General features: G+C 44.3%; 1 protein-coding gene across 1 annotated transcript in view; it reads left to right on the forward strand.

Moving 5' to 3' along the window:
• angpt4 (angiopoietin 4) overlaps positions 1-26,708 on the forward strand; it is an 82,663-nt gene that overhangs the window by 34,248 nt on the left and 21,707 nt on the right. The window contains exons 2-3 of the mRNA XM_074680134.1: positions 20,618-20,773; positions 20,843-20,964. Of these exons, the coding sequence (XP_074536235.1) occupies positions 20,618-20,773; positions 20,843-20,964 (278 nt within the window). The remainder of the gene's footprint in view (positions 1-20,617; positions 20,774-20,842; positions 20,965-26,708) is intronic.

Below are 26,708 nucleotides of genomic sequence, written 5' to 3' on the forward strand. Positions count from 1 at the left end.
TTCCTTCACCGCTTTCCGCAGACTTGTCCCTGTCATCCCAGCACTGCGAAGCAGCTGAACAACAGATTTGCCGACAAAACCCCTGCTCCCAACCTCCACAGGATGTACTCTGGCTCTCCAGTCAGCCTCTTGGCACTCCGCTGCCAGCTCGGAATACTTGAGGTGTTTCCTCTCGTGGGCTGCTGTCATGCCCTTTTCCCAGGGGATGGTAAGCTCGATCATGTGGACTGATCTCTATACGGCAGACCACATGACAATGTCTGGCCTGAGAGTGGTTGTTAGGATCTCTCTTGGGAATACCAGCTGTCTTTTGAGGTCTGCCAGCAATTGCCACTCCTTGCCTGGTCTCAGGATGGTCATTTCCTGCACAGGTGCCCTTCGCGTTTTGCCTGGCTTGACGAAAGCAGCAAGCGCAGACCTTGCCGGCTCCAGGGTGCGGTTTGCTGCTGCCCTGCGTCTTTCTAGGAGCTCCGCCAACTTGGCCAGAACTTGGTCATGGCGCCACCTAAAGCGTCCCTGGGTCAGCGCCACCTTGCATCCTGACACAATGTGCTGGAGACTCGCCTTGGTGGTACTGCACAGTGGACGACCTACCTCGCTCCTGAACCACTGAGTAAGGTTCCGAGGGCATGGGAGGGTGTCGTAAGCTGCTCTGACCAGGAAAAAGTAACCCAGCCCTTTGATAAATCTGGTAAAATGATAAAACCTCAGTAAGATCTTTTTGGTTAACATTCTTTGAGCATGTTTGTTTTGTAAACACGGGTGAAATGAGCTGATAACGTCGTTACCACTTGCAGCTGTGTAAAAGAAACGAGGCCAATGGGAAGAATGCTGCTTTAAGATTTATTACTGCGATGGAGTGGTGGATTATATTCTAATAGTGTTAATAAATGACTCTTTTTATAAGCAATTAATGTGTCCACTATCACTAATTCCCGTTAACTCATTGCATGACATAAGGTACGTGGTTTTAAAGAGTAACACAGCTGGTATGGTACACATTTAAGAGACTGTTAAGAAAAGGTGTGAGTTATTGAATGTGGTGAGTCAGTCTGGTTCCAAATGCCAAGGAGGATTTTGTCCCAGTCCACCCCAGTCTAGGTGTAAGACAAATAGCAAAGAGGTTAAACCAGTTTAAGAGGCACTTTAAAATCTGGTCTGTTTGACCCTCTGATAAGACCTGTAGCAGGCTGCAGCTGTGGACCAGAGTCCAGTGGACCATGAGGCTACAGCTAAAACACATGTATCACTATGATTGATACAAGGTTATTATAGATAATGAAAACTGACTAACTAAATAAATAAATAGATAAATAAATAAAATATACTTTATTCATCCCCGAAGGAAAATTCATGTTGTTTGGGCTCGTCCGATTAAAGAATTATACAATAGAAATAACGTTAACTTTACAAGAAATGATCAAAAACTTAAACTGTATGGTAAGTTTATAAAAACTAACTAAAGTAAACAAAAATTACACACAAAATGTTTCAGTTTCCATCTTTATCAATCTGTCTCATCAGACATAAACTCACTAATTGTTTTTTAACTCCCCCCACAGACCAGAAAGATTAACACTAAAAGACACATTGTATAATTAGGACGCGGTCACACTGGCCAATCGTGCCGTGCCTAAGCACGCTTCAGCTGTAAAGCACGTTTGGAATGGCCAGTGTGACCGCAACTGTGCTGTGCTCAAGCACGATTCCCTTCCATGCTTCGGCACGCTTCGAAGAGGTGGGCTCCGGCACGGTTTACTTCATGCACGAGCACAAGCACGCGGACAGCGCATGCGATCCATTACGTGTAATCATCGTGAGTGCATCTCTCGATGATCATTTTAAACAAAGGCTGGGTGTTAGAGGGCTGTGTCGGGCGAAAACGACTTAATATAAGTCCAAAAGTCTCTAAAGTTGTAGCAGTGCTCTCTGTGTCTCATTGTGCTGACTCTGATGAGATCGTGCTTCATGTAAACAGACGCTTCACGATGACGTAGGCGAGCTGTGCGCGCGTCTGTGATACCTGCTAAAGTCTGGTTCATATTGGGGTAGTGTGAATGCTGGCCGTACTCTCCAGCTGGGGAATCGGGGGGGCAATTGTGCTTTGGCACGGCATGTTTTGGATGGCCAGTGTGACCGCGCTCCAAATTTGTTACACTTAAATAAGTAAAACTAGTCATAAAATAATGAGAACTTAACTGAAACTAAGCATTGAAAGAAAAAAATGAAAAGCTAAAGTAGAAAAATAACCCTGGATCAGTGCTGCAGCCGCCTTCAATTAGTGCAAGGAAGCTGACAGAATTTACCCCAATTTTTATAAGTTGTTTAATTAGCCACATTGCAAAGCATTCTGGGATAAAGATAAACACAAAAAAAATCCCAAGTTCAATGCTGGTGACATCATCTTTTGACAGTTTTTCTTCGTCCTGAGGCAGTTCTGACCCACCCTCAGACATGATGAGCCACAGTGTGTAGCCATTCCCATTCACTCAGACACTCTCTCCTTGGACGCCAGATGAAATGCTCTACAGAATGTCAGTTTTTGTTTGGTTTTATGAGTTTTTTTCTGAGATTTTCAGTTTAAAAATGGCCAAACAGTGTTCATGGGTTACACGCCACACATGGATCGACCTTTACTGGCCTGTTCGATTACATGTCACTAGAACAGCTCCATGCTGATCGGCTATCTCAGGATGAAATTGGATGAAGGGCGTAGACAGTATGAACACTACACATTATCACCTGCACAGATACATTAACTACCATTGTGCATTCTGCAAAGACTTCTTCCTAACTGAATTGATGAATTACAAAAATGTATACAGACTGACACCACATCAAGCCATGAACAGCAACAGATATATCTCTCTTGTCCACAAGGAGCACCATAGTTGAGAGAAAACACAAGCTCCTCTGAGCTGATCTGCTGTTGCTTTCTCCCACTAACTACACTCAGCTGAAGGACTTCTTAAAGTCTGCAGACACAAATACAATAATGGATTCATGGTTTAATCTGCCTGGAAGCCAAACAGGTCCAACCACTGCTTTCACAACAGTCTGCTGTTCAGTGTGAGTCAGTGCTCCTCTCTGCTGACGGTAAATAGAGAAACACAGGAACAAAGTCATGATCTGATCACATCTGACAGTGTATCTGAAGCTGAGCCCTCTGGGAGAAATAATCTGAATAACCAACTAACTCTATCTTTCCCACTTCTCTCCCACTGTAACCCATTAAAAGAGATAACTGAGAGAGAGGTGAAAGTTGAGTTAGCGTCTGTTTTTGTTCTCTGCAGGCTGAAACTGAACGCTGGTTAGCTGTAACTGACCAAAAAGATTCCTCCAGTCAGAATCTTTATGGTCGAAAGGATTCGCAAGCATCTCGCTATAAGTCAGGTACCGCTCTGTTCAGGGAGCTCCCTTCCCTTCAATTTGCTCATGTGGAAAAGCCTGAGGTGGGAAGAGCACATCTCATCTCTCTTTTATGTGCATACATGATAAACTGAGGGAAGGAGAGCATCAGAACAGAGCACTGAGGCAGGGCAAGCATCAGTGCGTATGACCTTGATAATATCTTTAAAATCATATTAATTTAAGAGAAAGACTCAATCAGAGGAGGAGTAGATTCTAAAGCAGTGATATGTGTTAGGGCCTGTGTCCACTGACAGCTGTTTACCCTGTCAGCACCTCTTATCTGAACCAGACAAAGGGATATATTCTTCTTCTCATGCTTTACCTGAAGCACTCAGACATATTTATTTACTTATTTATCCAGGTGTCGAGCTGCTGCTAACGTCAGAACAAATATCTGCATTAAAGCAAGGGACACAAAGAGTATTTAAAACACACTCGGGAGTCTAAAGTAGTTTCTATAATTTTTATAACATCTTTTGTTGTCCTTTAACTCAATAATAATACAGACATGGAAGAGCTATGAAGCTGTAGTTATGGGTGTTGCCGGCTCAAAAAGCGCTGTTAGTGGACACAGGCCCTTATGTGTTAGGTGGAACTGCTCAGAGCAAAGTTTCAGGAGCCAGACTAAGAGCGAGACTAGGACTCAACTTCACATCTGTTAGTATTCTGACTCTTTCCCTAACCCCCCTTTCCTCTCTCATTGGGGCTTCATCATTCTGTAGTGGATCCCCCACGCTTCCCCAAACCAGCAAAGGTTATTTAACGTGAAATCCAGATTGTCTTTGTTAAATCAATAAATCACTGTTGGATTACATCCTACTGATTAAAATGATAAAAAATGGTGAAACAGTCATTCTGACCCAACACATCCTCTTGATGGCAGCTTTGTACGCGTGAAAGTTTTTGCAGACCACCAAACAAAAACACATTTTGGACATTGATGAATGGCGCCACCTGCAGATGTTTTCATTGCACTCGCTACATGATACCAAAACCAGATTGTCAGAGCTGACTGACACCACAGCTAAAAGACTCCCAACGGTGCCACTGTTAAGTTTAAGAAAACCCCAGTTTTCCAGATTTTGATAGAAATTCCACCAACACAAAGTTGCTGTTCTGCAGCAATAAAAATTGATCAAGGCTTGAAAATCGGAGCTAGCAGTTCCTCCAAGTTTTCCTGATTCCTTCCAGCATCTTTGTGTAATAAAAGCTGAACACAGCATGGGAGCAGACCCTCATAGTGAGCATTAGTGAACAGTGCCGTTCTGCAGAAAGCTGTGTAACATTTTAAAAATGAGCAGAAAGAGACGAATCATGCAGATAAAGAGACAGAGCATCAGTACATTTTGAGAAAGAGGTCTTTGCTCCAGAGAAATGAAGTCAAAGAAAGTCAAGGTGAGCTCAGGGAGGAGAGTTTCCTTCAGCATCCAAAGACACACACTGGGACTGGAAGCTCTGACAGGAAGAGGTCTGGCAGAGCCAAACCAGAACCAGGATCAGAAGACCAGTTTCTGAGATTCCACAGCTTCACAGCTTCAAAGAGGTGGTAGAGTCCCAGACTCCCTCTCTGTTACTGTGAAGAGAAGACTTTGAGTGGCAGCTTTGACAGTTCAGACTGCAGAAAGAAAGACATCAGACATTTTTTTTATTATCATTTTTTTTTCCGTTGCTAGGCGCTGCCCAAGTAGCTGCCTGTTGCAGTAGCTCTCTCGTTTTTGTCCGTTTCTTGTCATTTTTTTCTTCTCTTTTTTGTCGTCTTTGTATTTTGAGTGGATCATCACTTTGTATGGTTAATTGTTGGTCACGGACACCAAACTTTTTGTGGCTTGTTGTGGAAATGTTCCTGTTTCTAGTGAAGAATGAAATAGAGACTTCTGCCAGCCAGCAAGGTTTTATTTTCCTTTGCAAAGTAAAAGGTCAGTCAACATGCGAGCAGTCAAAGTGAAGAAAAGACCCCGAACCTAGTTCGAGCTCAACATTTATGCTTGAGAGAAACGCCCCAAAAGATACTGTTCACACCCCTTTGTCTGCTACAGGAATTCACATTGAGATCAGAGGCCTAGAAGTTGGGCTGAAGGTGTTAGAAGTCTAGACAAAAGGGTCTGGAAGCTTATTGAAGAATCAGGAGATGGGGTGTCTCAAGGAAGCAGGATGTGGGGCATCTCAAGCAGTGAAAACAAAGACAATAAAATTACTATTACAGGCTTCAGTGATATTTTTACTACTTTTCTCCTGTGTTTGTCTGGAGATCCTACATGTAACCATGGCTGCATTGTTTACATGTGAAATTAGCTGTTAGCAGCCTGTAGCATGTCAATGCTAACTAGTGTAGGGCCTGATGATTTCCCTCGAGGTGAGGAGAAGGAGGTGAGGATAACGTGCTGGTTCTCAGATGTGAGCTGGGAGGTGACGACGTGGACCTGTCCTTCCATCCATCGTTGTTGGGAACGTGGGATCTATCTCTGGTGGAATGGACGAGCTAGCCCTGCTTGCCCAGCGGCACCTTGCTGTTCACGGACGTGGCTGACGGAGCTGACATCCCACGCCGGCGCCACATTGGAGGAGCTTCGCCTGCTGTGTGCAGACAGGATCCAGGAGACAGAGACTGAACAGACTGCTGGGGAGGCTCAGTCCTGGACCCTGTGGAGGTGGAGACTGGCTGGGCTGGAGAGTGGTGGACGAGTGGTGGACGGGAAGTCGTCATCTATTTTCTTGTAGACTTTTTTGCACTTTCTATACTCTTATTTTCTTGATTGCTGCTGTGACTCCTGAATTTCCCCTCGGGGATAAATAAAGTATTTTTTTCTATTCTATTCTATTTCTATCAAACACTAAGACAGAGGCAGGAGAAGAACTAGAAGCTGGACCATCAGACCACACCAACGGACTACTGAAGACAGGAAGATGGAGCTAAGGACTAATCAACCAAAGTTTGAACTCTTTGCTCCATCATCAGGATTCCTGTACCCCGTACGAGGAGCAGGCTAATGACAGGATGTTTCCTCAGGGTGGGACATCACATGGAAACACAGAGGAGGAAGCTGGATGATCTGGTTTCTTTTCTGTATCCAGGGTCTGAGACATGTACACAGTGAGAAGCACCCTAAACCAAAAACAGCTCCTAGAGTATCCTGCAGCACCCCCCATGCAGGACCCTGTGGTCTGAGCCGGGTTGATCAATAAAGAAGAAGACAGTCAGCTTGAAAGCTACACGGGGTGTCACCGCGCTGAAAGCTCTTCAGTTCAACTTTTGGTCCATTTTCATGTCACCCCTACTTTTTCTTCTTGGTCTGTTAGATGCAGAAACTTTCGGAGCCTCTACGCCTTGGACTCAAAGGTGGCCCTGTGTCTGAAATGCTGAAAGTCAGCAGGTGTTGATCTCCAGCTGCAGGTGAAGAGGATGCTGTTTGCAGACGTGTGGACAGATCTCAATGGGATGACAGAAATAGTTAGAACGGCTGTTTTTTTTCCTGCTCACTCATGAAAAACAAATCATGCCCACTTCCTTCTTCACAGTGTTGTTGCAACTGCCATTTTAAAAATACAAGCAGCTAAAGTGAGCTCCACAGACAAGGAAGTGGTTTAGAAAAAGAAATAAAAACATCTGACGTGATCATCGGCTCAGCAGACTTCCCCTTTCAGTTGCAGAGAAACTTCTTCAGACCTGATTAGAAATAGTGGGTCTGAGAGCAGCAGATCTCTGGATGACGAGCGTCCTTTAAAAAGGTGACAAACAAAGTAATACATCATAAAACCTCCCAGTCTGGACAGACTGGAGAGTGTTGTATCATGTGTTCATGTGTGTATCAATGTTGCTGTTTAGATCAATAAGACCTTAAAGGATCTCTGGATTCTGAGTAACGTTCTCACATTAAAAGATTCCCTCTGTCTGACAAATAAAGACATGATCACTTTACACCAGTCTCAGCTGTTGCGTGATTTTGAGAGATAAGGGCTTTTTTTGTGTAAAAAAAAGAAAAAAAACACACCAACAAAAGGCTTTAGGAGAGAAATAACATTTAAAAAAAAAACATGAATATCTAAGCTCTCTGCTGGAGCTGTGATGCGTCGATTCACTGCAGGGCAAGCAGGACAGGAAGTCCTGCACAGAAAAGGCCTAAAAACACCAAGTGACTTTCAAAACAAGACAAAACAAGGTCAAACCAGGTGTTTTGTTTATTTTTTTATTTATCTTGACTATAACAGCAATAATGAGCAGAGCCAGACCAAGAGTCAACAGGTTTGAGGTTTCACGGCCCAACATGAACCAGGAGAGGATCATCATTGGAGTGGGGATCCAGGGACCTCCTTGGTCAGGGACTCCGGCTGTCTGGAGGTCTGGATATGAGCTGGACTGACACGCAGCTGGTGTGACTGATGGATGAGAGAACATGCAGTCTAAGTGGAGTCAGACCGAAGCCGCATCAGAGGTCAACAACGCTGACTCTTACACTGAAACTGCTTAGCCTCCAAGAGCCACAGATACATTCATTACCCAGCTCACTTTTCCATCCATTTCCGCCATGCTCTCACACTCCAGTCCCAGACTTGTTTCCCTTACACTTGGAAGATTTTTAAATGAACTGATCAGGTTAAACTAGTCCCTCACCTGTTGACAGATGTGGATCACTGATGACTCAGTCCATTAGTCTGTTTTTACTGTCATATCCTTTCTGCCTCTGGACTTGCCCTCCTTCAAAGAAATGAAATGTTGTTTTTTCTGAATAAGTTTTGGTTCCACAGACTGTGTTTAAATCAGACACACAAACCCTTTAATGTGAACAACAGATATGAAGTCAGTATGAGTGAACTGTGTGACTTTAAAGCTACATGATTTTACGACAGTACAGAAACACAACAACACTATGTTGGATTAACTGAGCTAGGGTTGCCAACCGTCCCTTGAAAAATGGAATCGTCCCGTATTTGGACTCAAGCATATGCGTCCTGTGCTGAACTGATAAGGGACGCACTTTGTCCCGTATTTCTCTGAGGGTCAAACATAAACTGCTATATATATATATATATATATATATATATATATATATATATATATATATATATATATATATATATATATGTATATACTTTCAATGAAAAGCAGGGCGATTTATACAAGTAATTACGGTAATTCCATCCCATTCCCCTCTCCCACTCTGTGGCCAATGGGCTGACCGAACACTCACACGTTGCTATGACCTGACCAATGAGCTGACCGAACACTCACACCTTGCTTTGACCTGACCAATGAGCTGACCGAACACTCACACCTTGCTATGACCTGACCAATGAGCTGACCGAACACTCACACCTTGCTATGACCTGACCAATGAGCTGACCGAACACTCACACCTTGCTATGACCTGACCAATGAGCTGACCAAATACTCACACGTTGCTATGACCTGACCAATGAGCTGACCGAACACTCACATCTTGCTATGACGCCACAGAATGTGGCTCGCCTCATTGGGCGAAGCACTGTCACTTCGTGTTGTTTGGGAAGAAGATAACACTGCAGCATGGATGTGGCCGGCATGGAGGCACAGCTCCTGGATGAATGTAGCGAGCATAGACTGTATAGTAGCAAGAGACTAGCCACCCCAACCCACCCCCAACCCCCGCTGCTGTGCTGTGTAGCAAGAAACTACACACTTAGAGACAAACAGAGACACCAAGTGACATTCACTGAGACTCAGAGACACACAGAGACATTCAGAGACACACAGAGGGAGTCAGAAAGACAAAGAGACACACAGAGACATTGAAAGACACACAGAGACACACAGAGACATTCAGAGACACAAAGAGAGATATTAAGAGACACTAAGGGACACCCCAGGGACACAAAGAGAGAATATGAGACCCAGGAGACACTCAAAGACACAGAAACACACAGATAGACATATAGAAAAAGAGACACACAGACACATTCAGGGACACACAGAGAGATTTAGAGACAAACAGAGCCATTAAGACACACAGGGAGAGACTCAGAGACAAAGCAACACACAGAGACATTCAGAGACACAGAGAGAGACTAAGAGAGACTGAGAGACACCCAGAGACACACAGGGAGACTCAGGGACACACAGAGCCAGTCATCGACACACAGAGACACTCAGAGACACACAGAGACACTCAGAGACACTCAGAGACATTTAGATACACACTGAGACATTCAAAGACACACAGAGACACTTAGAGGCACAGAGACATTAAGAAACACACAGAGACATTCAGAGACACTCAGAGACACTTAGAGACACACACAGAGACTTGGAGACACACAGAGCCAGTCAGAGAACCAGGGAGAGTTTTAGTGACACTAACAGACACACAGAGACTGAGAGACACACAGAGACACACAAAGAGACACAGAGACAGAGAGCCAGTCAGAGACACAGTGAGAGATTTAGAGAAACTTAGAGTGACCCAAGGACACACAGAGAGACTCAGAAACACCCAAAGACACACAGAGAGACTCAGAAACACACAGAGACACACAGAGAGACTCAGAGACACATAGAGCCAGTCAGAGACACAGAAAGAGATTTAGAGACACACAGAGACACCCAGAGACACACACAGAGAGACTCAGAGACACACAGAGACACACAGAGAGACAAAGAGACACAGAGCCAGTCAGGGACACACAGAGAGACACAGAGACACAGAGCCAGTCAGGGACACAGAGAGAGTTTTAGGGACACTTAAAGACACCCAGAGACACACAGAGAGACACAGAGACACACAGAGTCAGTCAGGGACACAGAGACACACAGAGCCAGTCAGGGACACAGAGACACACAGAGCCAGTCAGGCACACAGAGAGACACAGAGCCAGTCAGGGACGCAGAGACACATGGAGTCAGTCAGGGACACAGAGACACACAGAGTCAGTCAGGGACACAGAGACACACAGAGCCAGTCAGGGACACAGAGACACACAGAGCCAGTCAGGGACACAGAGACACACAGAGCCAGTCAGGGACACAGGGACACACAGAGCCAGTCAGGGACACAGAGACACATTGAGTCAGTCAGGGACACAGAGACACACAGAGCCAGTCAGGGACACAGAGACACACAGAGCCAGTCAGGGACACAGAGACACACGTTGCCAGTCAGGGACGCAGAGACACATTGAGTCAGTCAGGGACACAGAGACACACAGAGTCAGTCAGGGACACAGAGCCACACGGAGCCAGTCAGGGACACAGAGACACACAGAGCCAGTCAGGGACTCAGAGACAAAGCATCTTACAGAGATATTTGCAGAAGGATTAGAACCAGCTCTGCAGGTTTGATCCAGAATTTCTTTTTGCTCCAGTTCACAGCAGAGTCTGATCTGATGGCTCTCAGCTCCAGCAGCTCCAGCAGCCTTAGCTCTGACACACTCCAGTGACCACTCGTTACCCCAGATCTCTATCAATTTTCTTGCTTGTGCGTCACTCTTGTTATCAGGGCAGTTTTGGTGTCCCCGAAGTCATCCAGAAAGCCTGATCACAGAGCAGCCGATATGTGGTTTGAGTTAGCATTTGTGTATATCAGGTGAAACATGCCATCCATATGTGGGGGTGTCTGCAGCGTCTCAGAGCACCGTGCAGCTTGTTCCTGGCTGTGAGAGCGTGCAGGGACCTGAAGTGTGTCTGTACTGAGAGGTGTGTGTACTTTTAGAGCTACAGCAGGTACTGAGGGTCAACTAAAAAGGGTTGAGGGTCAACCAAAAGCAAACACATTGTGTCTCAAGGGGCTCAGCAGAATTAGAAAAGGAACCGGCTGAACTTTGATGTTTTTTCTCCCTTCTTTGTGTTTCTGTTCATGCTGCACACTGAAAGCTCACATGCAGCCGATGTTTCCCTCTCTACACCTCAGCCCAATGCTCCACACTGCAGCCAGGTGCAGGTTTGGCTTTTGTCAAAGTTTATCTGCCCAGCATCTCAGGAAGCCGAGCAGCAGGGGGAAATGAAGCAGGTCGCTGCAGCTCTTTCTCCTCGTCTGATTATTTGATTAAGCTCTCCATGCGTCACAACATCTGATTTCCTCCCTTCTTGTTCCAGGTTTTACCCCTAAAACCCGCAGTTTGGATTAGCTGCTCAGATTCTTATCTGGAGTCAGATTCTGATTGAACAGGGGACTGTTGTTTCATGTGAAGCTGAATGGAAGCAGACTAAACAGAATAACGCTCTAATAAGGTATTAAACATGAGTAATAGCTCAGCCAGTGTGCATGAAGGATGGTGGGTTTGATAAAGGCAGGGATCAGATCAGCAGATGAAAGGAGGAAATGAGGAAAAACATGAGGCTGGTGACACAGTGCGAATCAGCTTTCAGCTCGTCAAAACACGTCAGAGTGGAGCATCTCCAAACGCTCCATCAAAGATCTCTGACACTCTTCCTTCACTTAGATGTGCTGATGCACAAATGATGGATCTATTTCAACCTCACTCAGACCGTCACCACCATCTTCACCTTGAATGATGCCATCCTACCACCTATCCTCGAGACCTTATGTCAACAATGTCATATGACTGACCTAGGGAGGCGCGGTTCAGTCTATAGTGCTTCTGGTGACATTGCCTCCTCCTCTTTGCCTTACTCACCTCATACGAGACCAAGAGTATTATTATTTACAGGACCCCACTGTCAATCCATAACTTTGGTGCAGGTGCCGACGGTCCCTGTGGGTTGTGTGTTGTTGGGTGAGTTCATGTGATTACTTAACATGTCTTTTTCCTGATCTTTGTTTGAGGTCTCTTTCCAGTATTACTAACCTGATAGAGTACGATTGTCAGTGACAAGCATTGGCTGTTTTGTAGAATATTCTAAGTTAAAAAATAAAAGTTTATTTGTTTCCTTTTGCCCCGTCGACTTGCTGTCCGTGGTGGGCAGCGTTTGTTCTGATCGTCCCTCATCTGTCTGCGCACATTGAGGGACACTATACAATCAATTTTCCTCAGGTGGGGTCTCTTTATGTCAGGCCTGGCTATCTGAGTGGAGTAAAAATGTTCCTCAGGACATTCTAGTTAGTGGTTAATAGTTTAATTGCCTTGAATAGTGCTTTACACATATATTGTGTTACCTGATTTCATTTTGCTCCCCTCTTGGCAGTGGGTGCTCATTTAAGTCCAGGTGAGTTTTTGGCCCTGAAGGAATCCCCCACTGTTTGCAGTGCGGAGTGTTTCTGTGTTTTAGTCATTTTGGTTGACTAAGGGATTGCCCTTCCAGCAGTGTGGGTTTTGTCAGATGACCATGGACCCCCAGTATGGGCACAGGGAGTGTCCCAAATGTTTGGGGGTAGCTCACCTAGTAGAGGATATTGAGAATCCAGGTTGCGCGTTATTTTTGCGTTAACCCATCAATCTATTAACGCTGTTGAATATTTTATCCCACATTAGTGCATGTTGCTCACATGCTTTTATTTTGTAAATGTCTGTTGCTGATCGTGGTGGAACCGAAAGTGAAATTGGCGGAAAAACACGATGAGTAACCAAAACAAGCATGGAGAAGAGGGGCAACGCCATGGAACTTAAAGGCGCCCGCCGCTTCGTGTATCAGTCCGTGCGCACTGCGTGCCAGATATAAACAAACGACAGTAGTCTGCCAGGACGAAGAGACACGATGAGAACTAGAGCCTTATTTAGCGGTGTTTTTGTGTGAAAGTAACGCACTGAAAATTCTCTAAATAAAGCATGAATGCAGACCGATATCAGATTTTTTCGGTGGGAGTCAGTTTATTCGTGTTTTTGGTCAAGTAAAATGGCCCCGCCTGAGTGCAGAGGAAACCGTCGGTCGAACATGGAGGGGGTGTTTGGTGCGAGCGCCCTGGGCTTCTGCACAAAAACACTTCTGTAGGGGTAATTTCTGCCCTAAACCTTAAGGTTTGCCCCAAACCTTAAGGTTTAGGTCCTATCACAATTGTGATAGGACCCAACTTGTTCCATCCCTGAGTATCACTTTAATGCCCTGACAGTGGCAATAAGCTTTAATTTTGTATTTACATTTTGTAAATTTGATTTGCACTAAATATGTGATTTAACTATTACTGTATAACAAGTACTGATTTCGTGTTTGCATGACAGATGTTATGGCACTTCACAATGCGATTAATTACAATTAAAAGTTTTAATCGTTGCCCAGCCCTAATATATATATATATATATATATATATATATATATATATATATATATATATATATATATATATATATATATATGTAAACACAGCTGAAGGAGAAGAAACACTATGTTTTTGTATTTGTTTTTGTTTGTTTGTTTTGTTATATCACAGCAAAATTTACAATAATGATTCACTTCACAGTTAAAATCAGCACATGGTCAGCTTTGACCACAGGGGCACCACATCCAACCTGGAAGTCCCTCACAGGAGCTTTGAATAATGTTAAGACTGGTTCACACTTTAGGAAAGCTCTAGTGATTAACCAGAGCTGTGTTCAAGGCAGCAGTCATCCTCAGCAGACTCCCCTGGGATCTGGGATCTGGGATCTGCGATCTGGACCCCCTCCTTTCATCAAACAGCTCCTCCGCGAGCTGCTGCTCCCTCTGGGGTCAGTGTGTTTGTTGGTCCAGCAGTATATTTATCAACTCCCTGTGCGTTTCAGTGGCACTGATATCCTGAAGATATGGAGTCTGGGGGATGAAGACACGGAGTGTTTATTTATCAGGGCTCAAAGTTCACAGAGTGGCAGTGCGAGCTGGCATCAGTTGATATTCCCAGAGATGGAGGGACCTGGTTCTTTATATACCTGACCTCTGATATGTGTGATCTGATGAACTTAAGATCAAAGTATTCCCAAAACTCTAACTTTTCAGGATTAGACTCATCTGTGTGAAAATAATCAATATTAATGAATATTAATGAACAGAGTGCTGCAGTTAATCCATCAGCCAGTCTTTATTTAGGGATCACAACAAAGGGTTACTTGAAATGCTCAGTCCTTCCTTTGCTTCTCTACATCTAAGGCTGTATTCAGACCAGAAAAGTCCTTTGGTCCACTTGTTTGGTCCGGACCAAAAGCAGACTTTTTTTTTTTTTCGTTTTGTGCGGTTCGTATTCAGATTGTCCTTTTATCAAGTGGACTATATTCTGTAAACACATCCAGGTGTGTGACGATCAGTGCTCTCATTGGACAGCACTGACAAAGGGCGGCACACAGAGTACAGACCTGGAAATGGAGGTAAACATGTGAGTTTGTGCTCTTATTAGAGCTGATGAATCATTTTCAGTTTCAAGAGCAGCTCCTTCAAAGCAGCTTAACAACACTGTTTACAGTTCAGGAACAGAGAAGACGAATGATCGCAGCAAGGAGGCGCTATGCTAGGGTGACCATATTTTGATTTCCAAAAAAGAGGACACCGGCACTGGCCTCGAGGCACAAATTCAGACAGGCTTCTTATATTCTTAATATTTTCACTGCCCCGTGGTCACTCCCGTCTGTGGAAACACCACAGTACTGGATTTTATTGATTGCTTCATGAGTGACTTCAACAGAATGGGGGGCTATTACACCTAGAGATGGGTACCGAATCAGGTACTTCTAAAGGTACCGACCGAATTCTGTCAAAAGTACCGAGTACCGATTCATGTAAAATCAAAAGGTACCACGTTTGGGTACCTGAACACATCCTTGTGACTGTGAGGAAGTGAAAGAATAGTCGATTTTCCATGATGGACATGAACACAGCATTGCAAGGGTATATACTGAAGGATATATATGTTAAATTGAAAAATATATATATGATATTGTTAAAGAAAGTGAAATTTTTTACCACATAACTACAAAAAAAGTACCGAAAATTTGTACCGTTGAGTACCGTTACCGATTGCCAGGTACCGGGCATTGGTGCCAGCACTCCTAAACTATTTAGCAACGTCAGAGTCAGGAAATGTCTTTTTTTAGCAAGGCACTGGTGCAATCCATGGACCTGTAGCTGTTGTGGTGTTTTACAGTATGAAATGCCAAACATGCCCTGTCATGTCATGTTTTTCGGTGTCCATGTGAGCTTTGAGATCTCCAGCACCTTAATCAGACACTGAGACATATGTGCCAGCTTTGCACACGGTTCACTCCGCCTCCCACTTGTCCCGACCGGGACGGTATGTCGGAATTTTTTTTTTGCAGTTCACCTGTGAAGCTGCACTTACGCTTAGGCATCTTCCGTGCAATACAGCTCCGCTGTCTAAACAGCCCCGTCTTCTCCGCTCTCCGTCTATGTCTCTCTCTCTCTCGCCTTCTCTCTGATCTTCTCACTCTCTATGCGTGTGTGTGCACGCGCAGAGCAGACCTGCCCACAAGGCAGCCTCTCGGGAAGTGATGCGCATGATAGTATTGTTTGCAAGCGCCGGTCGATTTACGGACGTGCGTAATGGTCCTATGAAAATCAGTGAACACCGGACATTTTCGTGAATTTATTAAACCCGCCCGGACACCCCGGACAGGACGTAAAAAGTGGACATGTCCGGGCAAAAGAGGACGCTTGGTCACCCTACGCTATGCTCTGTGTGTCCTGACCTACAACATGCTAGCAACAGCGTGGCTAAACAGAAGACGGAGGATCAGGGATGAACCAAAGACGGTTAGGTTACGGTGGCTTTATAGGCCCAAAAGGCGCATGTATCCCGGCACCAGAGTTCATTTGGAAGTGGACCAAGACCACCTCAAAAAGTGGGTCTTGGTCCGGTTGTTTTGTCTGCACCAGGGTTCGTTTGCGTCTATTCACACCTGCATGGAAAGTCCGCACGAGCGTGGGAAACGAACCCTGGTCCGTTTAAAGTGGACCAAACAGTCCAGGTCTGAATACGCCCTTAGATAGAAAGGATGTTTCTCTGAACTCACAGACTACAGTCTGAATGGCCAGGGGCGCCGCCAGAATGACAGCTTAATGTACGCACATTCATGCGCTTGAGTGTCACACACGCAGAAGAGCGCACTGCTCAACGTGCGAGGGAGAGAGAGAGAAACCACACAAAAACCCAAATTAACCAAAAGCAGCCGGAAAAATGTCTCTTCAAAAATATACAGCTCGAAAGTATTACAAAAGAGATTGTTGTAGATTGAGATTGTTATAACTATAACTTTTAAGCATTACAACAGACAAATAACAGTCTTAGAGCAAAGAGAAGAGCAGATGGAGTGGAAGAAAACTGGTTCAGCTTTAACAAGATTAAATCTGCCAATATATGCAAAAATTCCAGAAGATGATAAAAGGTAAACAGCTGTCCTACCTAAAAGAAGTTGAGCCGCCATCTCCCTGTTGCGTCAAACTCTCGAATGACCGCCTCCGTGTCGATGTCAATATCCTTGTGGATGTTCATCAGTGCCAGTCTACTCAGATGCTTGTCTGTCATCGTACTCCTTAGATAAGATTTCAGCCGGCGTAAGCTGCTGAATGAGCGTTCAGCACTTGCAGTGGATACAGGCATGGTTAGGAAAACCTTCAGCACGGTGCTTATGTTTGGGCAGAAGTCACATGAAAGTCTCAATACCTGGCAAATGTCATAATAACTCATATTCTGTTGTTCCCAAAGTTGAAGCTCAACATCTGCAGTGTCAACACTGGGCATAAAAGCCATACTCCTCCTTTATGTCACGCCATAAACTGTCTGTCAGCTGTGCCAACCTGTCAGGCATAAGGTATTGGGCTTTAAGTCGTGGCAGCGCAAGGCATACTCTGTCTCTCACTTCTGTGGTCAGGTGATCAATAAAGGGTAAAAAAGCACTTCGTTTCCAGTACTCTTTGGGGTTAGAAGCAGGTGTGTTTGACCTTTGAGCCTGTACTTTCGCCGTGCGCAGCAGCGATGGTGTGACGTCAATGCTGGCAGCCAGAGCGCAGGCTTTCTCCCACATCTCATCGTAGGTCAAATCCTCTCGTTTTTTCTAAAACACGGTCACAACACCCTGTGCCATTTGAGCGGCCAGTGGCAATTCACAGTTGGGGCTCTGTAAGCCATTGCTCAGAGGTGTCAGTAGGTGAAGCAACCCTTGCGTAATTATTAAACACACAATCAGTTCAAACGACTCCATGGCTCGAATAAGGGAGGACGCAGCAGAGCTGCACTTTGTGTCTCCATCCATTTTCAGCTCAACCAAGGTTGTTAACACTGTCATAATTTTCTATGACAGAGGACAGACACACGTCGTACTGTGACCAGCAGAAAATTTTTGTAGGTGTTTGTTGCGGCTGTTGTTCAGAGAGCACTCCAGGCGTTTTGGAGAGGCAGTGATAAAGGCCACTATTTCTTGCACGGTGTTTAGGGTGTTTCGGATGGTAGGGATTTTTGTTGAATGGATGATTGCGAGGTTCAGTGCATGGTTTCTGCAGTAAACGTACACTGCAGCGGGGCACTGCTCTCTGATGCGCGCCTGCACGCCTCTTACTTTTCCCCTCACGTTCCCAGCTCCATCATATCCCTGTCCAACGATATGAGCAGGGTCTAAATCCAGATCTCCCAATCTGCTCAACAAACTATGAGCTAAGGTCTTGCCTGAAGTGTCTGCGGTGGGAAAAAAACCCAGAAAATCTTCTCCTACTGAAAAGCTGGAGGAGAAATCCACATACCACACAACAAGTGCCACTTGCTCTGTGTTGCTGACATCAGCAGTCTCATCAGCCAAAAGAGAAAACCACTTAGCTTCCTTGCATTTGCTGATTATTTTGTTTAAAATCTGTTTTCCACATATTTCGATCAGCTCATTCTGAACTTGGTGCCTGTTGTATTTTGCATTGGCTGGTGCGTTACCAATAAACTGTTTAAGCATGTCATCTCCCTCAGCATGACATTTCAGAAGCTCCTGAAAATTGCTGCGCTCATCTGTATGGCCCCGAAAAGGTATATTTTGCCATCCACTTACGATTACCAAATCGATTACTGCTTTTAATCCATGCTTATCGGGTTCAACCATCTGCTGATGTGCCCGATCTAACTTGCAAAAAATGGACTGGCTCTTTCCCAGAGCAACTTAAATGAATTCGGCAGCCCGCTGTGCACTCGTATGTGCTGGTGTTGCAAGGTGTCTTGTGACAATTTTTTATTGCATTGCTCCAGTCACAAAGGGCCTTTGTTCTCAAAGTCATATCTCCTGATGAAAATATCATGCAAGCAACACAAAAAATGCCATCTGCAGTTTTGCTGTACCACAGTGTTGGATAAATGTTCTCATCAAAAAATTCCTCCGGGATTCTACGTTTCTTGCCACAAATGTCCTTAACTGGTGCTGCACATCATCTTTGAGGCTTGAATGGGGACTGTAGGGCTTTAAGTTTAATGGAGTCAGATGCCTTTTTTAGCTCATCAGCCTGTTTACAGAAAATGTCATCATCTTGAGAAGGTAAGGCGGCACATACCGGTGTTTGCTGCTGCATGCACACACTGACTGCGTCTTCTGGGCTGGGCTCGCTGAAAGTGGTACCGTTAGCCTGACATTTCTCCTGGACTTCATGCTGACAGAGACGGCTGCTGTCTTCCACGGCATCACAGAAATTAGCCATGCTAATTCCGGCGGACTTGGCTCCAGCGCTGTGTGGTTGCTTTTTTACAGCGAAAGCCTCTAAAATGTTCAGCTGTTTTCGTTTACTTATTTTTGAGTCATAAAATCTCTCCTGACGCCACGAACCATACAAGGATTAATCACACTACTGTATCTTTAATTTTGGCGCCACAAAAAAAAACAAACAAAAAAAAAAACACTAACAAGTTATGCTGCACTACAAGCCCAGGGCTGGGCTTGAACCTGCAACCTTCCAATCAGTGACCAAGCACATTCTCCAACTGCGCCACCGACACCCCTAAATATAAAAATAAATATAAACAGTATATTTATGTTGGTAAAAAAATATGTACCCACAGTGCGTAAAGGTTTACGGCTGGCTGCGCCACTGTGAATGGCTGCAGCTGGCACTGGAGGTTCAATCAAAATCTGTATGTGAAAAAAATAGAGATGACAGGACCATACTGAAAGACATTAAAAGTCAGGACTATGCCAGGAGACAGGGATAAAAAAAAAAAAAGTGGGAGACTACGCCCAAATCAGGAGTGATGGGAGGTCTGCTCCCTTTGCATTCTAGTGTGTCCTGTTCTATTCTGATGTTTTTACCACAGTGTCAACAGGCAGAGGGAGCATCCTGAAATCAACTGTCTGTAGGTTGGGTTAATGTGACGTGTGGTCAGGTTTCCTTTGTGATGCTTTGGTTGAGAATTTATTGTTGTCCGGGGGTTTCAGACCATGCTCCTCCCACTTTTTAGCATTGGTTATGAGTTAAGTCAGTTGACTTGTTTTGTTCTTTCTCTAATTGTTCGGCCATCTTCATGTCCCTGCAGTGGCTGGAGCAGGTGAGCGCAGCCGCACTTGTCTGGTCCAGGGCAACTCCAGTTATCAGCTCATGATGTGCTCCATGGTTTAGGACTCTCCACATGTACATGAGTTGGATGTTGCCAGCTTCCAACACCAATTTCTGACGTGCAAGTGGTTAAGGGCTTTCCAGACGTCTCAGGGTTAGTCATGGCCAGTAGCAGGGCAATCATCAGGGGTGATGCCTCCCTCCCTCCGGTAGTCAGGCTGCCAAGGCTGTTCCATGGCCTCTGGCATTCAGTGTTCCTGGCAGCAGTCAATGTGGTCTCCAGGACTTTGGTGGTTTTCCTGGGAGAAAGCTGTTTCTGGGTGGCAGAGTGCTCATGAAGTAGATCCTGGTATTCTTCAGCCTGCTTTTTGAGTTTGGCTTGTAGTGACTGTTCTGTCAGGGGGTGATGCCAGGGAGGGTGTAGAGACGGTGATGACTCACTTTTAGATTGCCCTCCAGTGGCTGTTTTAAGGGTTTTCACTTGTGTCAGCACTGTTGGCTTTGTTTTCCAAACAATAAAGGTTGCAGTGGTGCATAGCAGCAGATTGTTGAAAAACAAAGAGAAAAAAAAATATCATAATAAACAACAAAAAAACAAAATACAAAAACAAATTCCAAACAGATCTTATAAACACATCACCACCAAATGGTAACCAAAATGTGTTTTTTCCTTGGTAGAAAAATAAAGTCTGAATAAGATCAAAAATAAGCATGATGAACCAGGAATGTTTTTGGTGATTTGTTTGAGGCAAATCTGTCCCCTCACAGCCACTCTGTCTCATCTGTCCATGTCCTGTCTGTCTGTTTTTTTTTAACTCCTGTCTTCACTCTCTGCTGCATCCACAGCTGGAGAGCGTCATCCAGAGGAGCATGAAGCCAGGCATCTCTCACATTCCTCCACACATCGTCCACAACCAAACGGCCGCCATGCTTGAGATCGGGACCAACCTCCTCACTCACACAGCTGAGCAGACGCGCAAACTCAACGTGGTGGAGGCGAAGGTACGGAGCTCGCAGTTTACTGACGTTCACCCTCTGGCAGACTGGGGCTCACACTGCTTTTCACACCAGGTGCTGAACCAGACATCTCGCATTGAGATCCAGGTGCTGGAGAACTCTCTGTCCACCAACAAACTGGAGAAGGAGCTGCTGCTGCAGACGTCTGAGCTCAGCCGGCTACGAGACAAGAACAGGTAGACCACAGGTTTTACATCCAGCCCTCAGACACTGGAGACAGGATGTGGAGTGGAACCTGGTTTTACAAAGGACCTGGTTCCATATTTAAAACCCCAAAAATTTCAGGTCTCTAGCTGGCTGCTTGTCTGAGTAAAGGTGCTTTTCAACCAGGAACTAGAGTCTAAAGTTAGCTGGGTATTTGATCCACCCTTTAAAATGGCCCTGCCTGGGGGGGGGGTTATACTTTTTGGATGTCTAGGATCTTTGGGGGGCAGGGGATGGTAAAAACCAGCACAGGTACAGTCTCCTCCATGCTAACAGGCTAACTGCTGTGACAATGGCTGCATCTCAATGCGTTAATTTCGTGCCTTCTCTGTCCCATCTCCTCCACGTTACAGGAAGTACTTTCCCAGTTGCCATTTTGAAGACTGTCCCAAACCGAAAAACTCAAACTCTCCATGGTGACAGCCGCTAGGGCGCACTAAAACCTCATTAAAAAGGGCGGTTTGCTCCTGTTATCAACTAAGCTCTGAATCGTTGTAGATCACCTGCAACACGGCCACTAAAAGCACATGCAATTTAGCACTCATTATTTGGAATCTTAGTACATCAGACCCCTAGAATGCTCGGCCACCTGGGGCTCCATAGTGCTGTTTCTTTTATTTCTACAACTTTGCACAGACCCCATGGGACTTCAGGTGTCAAGAAATCCCAGGTAGAACAAATGAGGAGGTGGACCCACATGCAGATAAAATAAAACTGTATTTAACTAAACTCAAAAATCAAAGTAAACCCAAAAAACTTAAACAAAAGAAACAATCCAAAAACACTGGAAAACTCACTAGAGGAAAATCCAAAAGGTACGAGGGACACACAAAACACAGGCACCAGCAGACAGTAAACAATGAACTGACAGAGAACCAACGAAACACAGAGAATTTATACACTGAAGAGTAATCAATGACACAGGACAAGAACAGAATTACAAAGAAACACAAGAAGACAAAAACACAAGAAAACCTAGAAAAACACAAACCACAAACCAAACCATGACATCAGGGGCCTGTACTGCGAAGATGGATTAAGTCATCCAGGATAACTGCGACAACTGGCGGGACTTCACTGGATCTCTGTCATCCAGATCTGCTGTACTACGAAGCTCGTTATCAACTCAATAAGTGAATCCGGCTGGGATCTGTGCTCGCACACATAAAATGGGCGTGGTTAGCAGCCCCAGAGCATTTTCCACAATGGAGAAGAGAGCAGCCTACTTTACGGCGGAGGAGCAGCAAATAATCCTGCAAAAATACGAGGAGTACCACAGTATTATCCAGGCCAGGAGCAACACGACTGTGGCTGCGAGAAGCCGGACGAATTGCTTGCAAAAAATCGCAGACTCTGTGAATGCGTAAATTTCCAAAATGCTGATATTAATAGACCTTTCTCATCATGTGACGACACGGCCAGTTAGGTCCTTATTCATTCATGTTGTCAGTCAGTGTGTGTGTGATCAGCATCATATCCAACCTCATAATTAAAAAAAGAGTCCACTTTACAACAAATAAAAATCAATATAAAAACATCCTTCAAAGTGGTCAGTATGAAAGATTCCATTTGCACACATTTCTACTTTTCCCTGACAATGTCTCAGTTATGATGATCAGTAAGATATTGTTTGTTCACAGCCCATAAGAAAAAATGTTTGGCCAAAAAGTCAGGGGACGGTCCCACGCCAGAGGACTTCACTCCAGCTGAGCAAATTGGTGACCGAGCGGAGGTCTTTTATGCCCGCCCGAGAACCGATTGGTCATCGGGCGGTCTGTCACACCCCGTGAGCTCTTACCCTGGAAGTTAACCTGCTCCAGACCAGGTTTGGCGTTCAGCATCAGTTACCGGGGCAACGTGTCTGGATAAAAAGAGATCCACATTCGAAGTACGGAAAACCCGAAACTTATCCTGGAAGCTGTCTCTCGAAGAGCTAATCCAGCTTTGTAGTACAGGCCCCAGGCCTCCAGAGAAATGCAAACATTAATTGTGCTACAGGAACATTTAGTTCATGGAAAAAAAGTTCCTGGTGCTTGTCATTCAGAACTTTCTTCAGCTTCCAGAGCAGTGAGGGAGTGATCTTTAGTTTCTGAAGTAATGATTTAGAAATATCATTTTATCTGATTTATTTGGGTTTGGTTTTTATCCATCCTGAAGCTTGACCAACATGTCTGGGTGTAATTTCCTGTTGTGTCTTTACTTTTTAGAATATTACAGCTCTCATGAACCAGCTGTTGCCTGTTGTTGAGGTTCGGGCTCAGAAAAGACCCTGACTCCTCCCAGCTTCGGCCTACATGTAAGAGTAAAAAAAGACCAGAAAGAGCCTTATCAGCTGTTTCACAACCAAACACTGAGCATATGTGAACCAGGGCAGCTAGTTAGAGATGATGGAAACATGTCCTCAGCTGTTTCTACGAGCCAGTGTTTAGACTCACAATATTTTCTCTATTTTTCACACTGAGCTGAGCTTAGACGCTGCTCCGTGGTCGAAACATGCAGAGTCATTACGAGCCATGGTCTCTGTTTATTAAGACAGAGTGGAGCATCACTCTTCATGTACTGTCTGTGGATCAGCAGCTGTGGGGGATTATGGGACATTTTAATCTCACATTTTTCACACATATTTTACAGTCAGTGCTTCCTCTGCACAGCATCAGCGCAGATCGGACAGATGTGGGCATGTGTAGGGAGTCAGAGCTGTATTTATGTACACTAAAATAAGTTGATCCTCAAACATACCACCTCTCCTCCTCCTCCTCTTTCTACAACAGATCAACCTATAACTCAACAAATAAGACAAAGTAAAAGATTCAAAGGTTCATATCTTTGACCTCCGTGCAGTCAACTCTCCATTCAATGGGAGTCAAAGGGATGGTGTATGCTTTATTTCTTGTTTTGCAGTTTCTGCTGCTATAAAATGAGGAACATTTTCAGATGCTAAACACACAACTCAGGATGCTTTAACTTAACCCATTACTGTAATTCTGCTGCACCCTGAAATATACTTCAAAACTAAGGCTTTCAAATTCATTCCTAACCATTAAAATCTGCAAACACACGCTGCATGTAGTAAAGGTTACGTTTATGCGACTACCAGAGTGACGGTGCAGCAATCAGTAGCTGGGTTCAGACAGGTCGGCATGTGAAGTGATCTTTTCAGGTCTGGCGTTTACATGGGCTACAACATTTAACTAGAAAAGCAATTTCTGAAGAAATTGCGCTGTGAATGCAGAATGCTGAAGCAGCTTGCGCTGAACTGCTAATGCAACAAAAGCTGAACCTGAATGACTGAAGATATGTCTGAAAATGGTTGAAAAAGTCTTGAAAAGCTTGCGCTCAACTGCTAATGCAGAATGCTGAACATTAATGACTGAAGGTTTGTCTGAAAGTGGCTGAATGAAGTCTTAAAATGCTTGCGCTGAACTGCTAAAGCAAAATTCTGAACAAGAATGGCTAAAGTTATGTCTGAAATCATTTGAATTAAGTCTTGAAAAGCTTGTGCTCAACTGCAAAAGCAGAATGCTAAACATGAATGACTGAATTTATGTCTGAAAATGGTTGAAATAATTCATGAAAAGCTGGCACTCAACTGCTAATGCAGAATGCTGAATTAGCCTGCCATGAACTCTTGGATGAAAGGAAACTAATGGATGAATCAGTTAAATGGATAAAGGAATTTAAAGTTGAAATGGCTGCATCTTTTCAAAATTTGAAGCAATTAATTAAATTTTAAAGAACAGTTATGGAAATAATGACCTGACTGAGGGAAAATGCAAGTCTCATCTCTGAAACGTTGTTAAAATGAAATTCTGTGTGTCCTGTGTGTAAGTTTTTAATCATGTCAGCCTTTTAGCTGAGGCTCATCTGAAGCCAGATGTTGCCATGGTGATCATTGTTTACCAACTGCCATCAGAGAGCTGGTGGAGTCTGTTGATTCCCAACACATTTCCACTGAAATCAGGGTGTCAAACTGCCTACAACTGTGACAAAACCAAAGGGCCGATCAGAAAAATGATCACACCGTAGGAATCCTGAGACCCAGAGGAAGCTGTCTGTGTTAATTTCATGTCTAAAGATGCAGAAATAGGCCCATGACAGCGATATATAGATGAGAGTAATTTTACTGATCTCTGAGAAAACCCCTCAGGAATTAACATTGGAGTACATGGGTGCGGGAGCTGACTTTGCCCGACAGTTGGTCATTTTGTGAAAAAGGGCTCCATCCTTTTGCTTTAAAAACAACTTTGTCAGAAGCAGGACAAGACTACTTACATGCTGAGGGCTTATTTGTGTTGATAGCTCAAAAAATGTGGCCAAGAGAGCAGTTTACCCAGAAGTTTCTCAGGTCTTGTTTCCCCCTCTCCGTGCTCTGTCGTTTGAATCTCCCACTCTGAGCTAAAACATTCCGTCCAATACACACCAATGTTAAATGGCTCAGAGAGTTGAAAATCTTCATGACCTTTGAAGGGTCATTGTGAAGTAACTATGAATGCTAGGAAACATTTGAAACCCACTAAATGGAGCCAAAAGATAGCTGAATATTTTGAAGTTTGAATGGAGTTTGTAGCTGAATGTATGACTGAATGAGAAGGGTGTGAAGCAGGCTGAAATAATTTCCTGAAGGGAGGAAATTTTGAAAATTCCGCATTCATCTCTATGGGACCGAAATTTCGTAAAACGTTGAATATCTCGGAGAGTATTTGTGAAAAGTTTCTGAAGAGTCATAGCCCCCTTGTCCCCACTGAAACACACGTTTTGAAGTTTGAACGGTGAAAATCGGTTGAAGTTTGCAGAAGTTTTAGCGGTCCAAAAAAGCGGGCGGAAGAAGAAGAAGAAGAAGAAGAAGAACTAGAAAAGCAATTTCTGAAGAAATTGCGCTGTGAATGCAGAATGCTGAAGCAGCTTGCGCTGAACTGCTAATGCAAAATGCTGAACATGAATGACTGAAGATATGTCTGAAAATGGCTGAATGAAGTCTTAATTAACTCGCGCTGAAATGCTAAAGCAGAAGCTGAACATGAATGACTGAAGATGTGTCTGAAAATGGTTGAATGAAGTCATGCAAGGCTTGCACTGAAATGCTAATGCAGAACGCTGAACATGAATGACTGAAGATTTGTCTTAAAATGGTTGAATGAAGTCTTGAAAAGCTTGTGCTCAACTGCTGATGTAGAATGCTGATCATGAATGACTGAGGATATGTCTGAAAATTGTTTTAAAAACTCCTGTAAAAGCTTGCGCTCAACTGCTAATGCAGAATGCTGAACATGAATGAATGAGGATATGTCTGAAAATTGTTTTAAGAACTCCTGGAAGCTTGCACTGAAATGCTAATGCAGAATGCTGAATTAGCCTGCCATGAACTCTTGGATGAAAGGAAATAAATGGTCGAATAAATGGAATGGATGAAGGAATTCAAAGTTGAAATTGTTGCGTCTATTCAAAAATTAAAGGAATGTATCAAATTTTAAAGAACATTGATGGAAATAATGACCTGACTGAGGGTAAATGTAAGTCGGCGTTCTTAAACCCTGTTAAAATGTAATCCTGTGTGTCCTGTGTGTGAGTTTTTTAACCATGTAAGCCTGTAGGCTGAGGCCCATCTGAAGCCAGATGTTGCCATGGTGATCATTGTTTACCAACTGCCATCAGAGAGCTGGTGGAGTCTGTTGATTCCCAACACATTCCCTTTGAAATCAGGGTGTAAAGGTGCTTG

The sequence above is a fragment of the Halichoeres trimaculatus genome, unplaced genomic scaffold (genome assembly GCF_033239565.1).
Source record: "Halichoeres trimaculatus isolate MK-OKI-2021-1 unplaced genomic scaffold, fHalTri1.1 fHalTri1_scaffold_1, whole genome shotgun sequence".
NCBI classification, from domain to species: domain Eukaryota; kingdom Metazoa; phylum Chordata; class Actinopteri; order Labriformes; family Labridae; genus Halichoeres; species Halichoeres trimaculatus.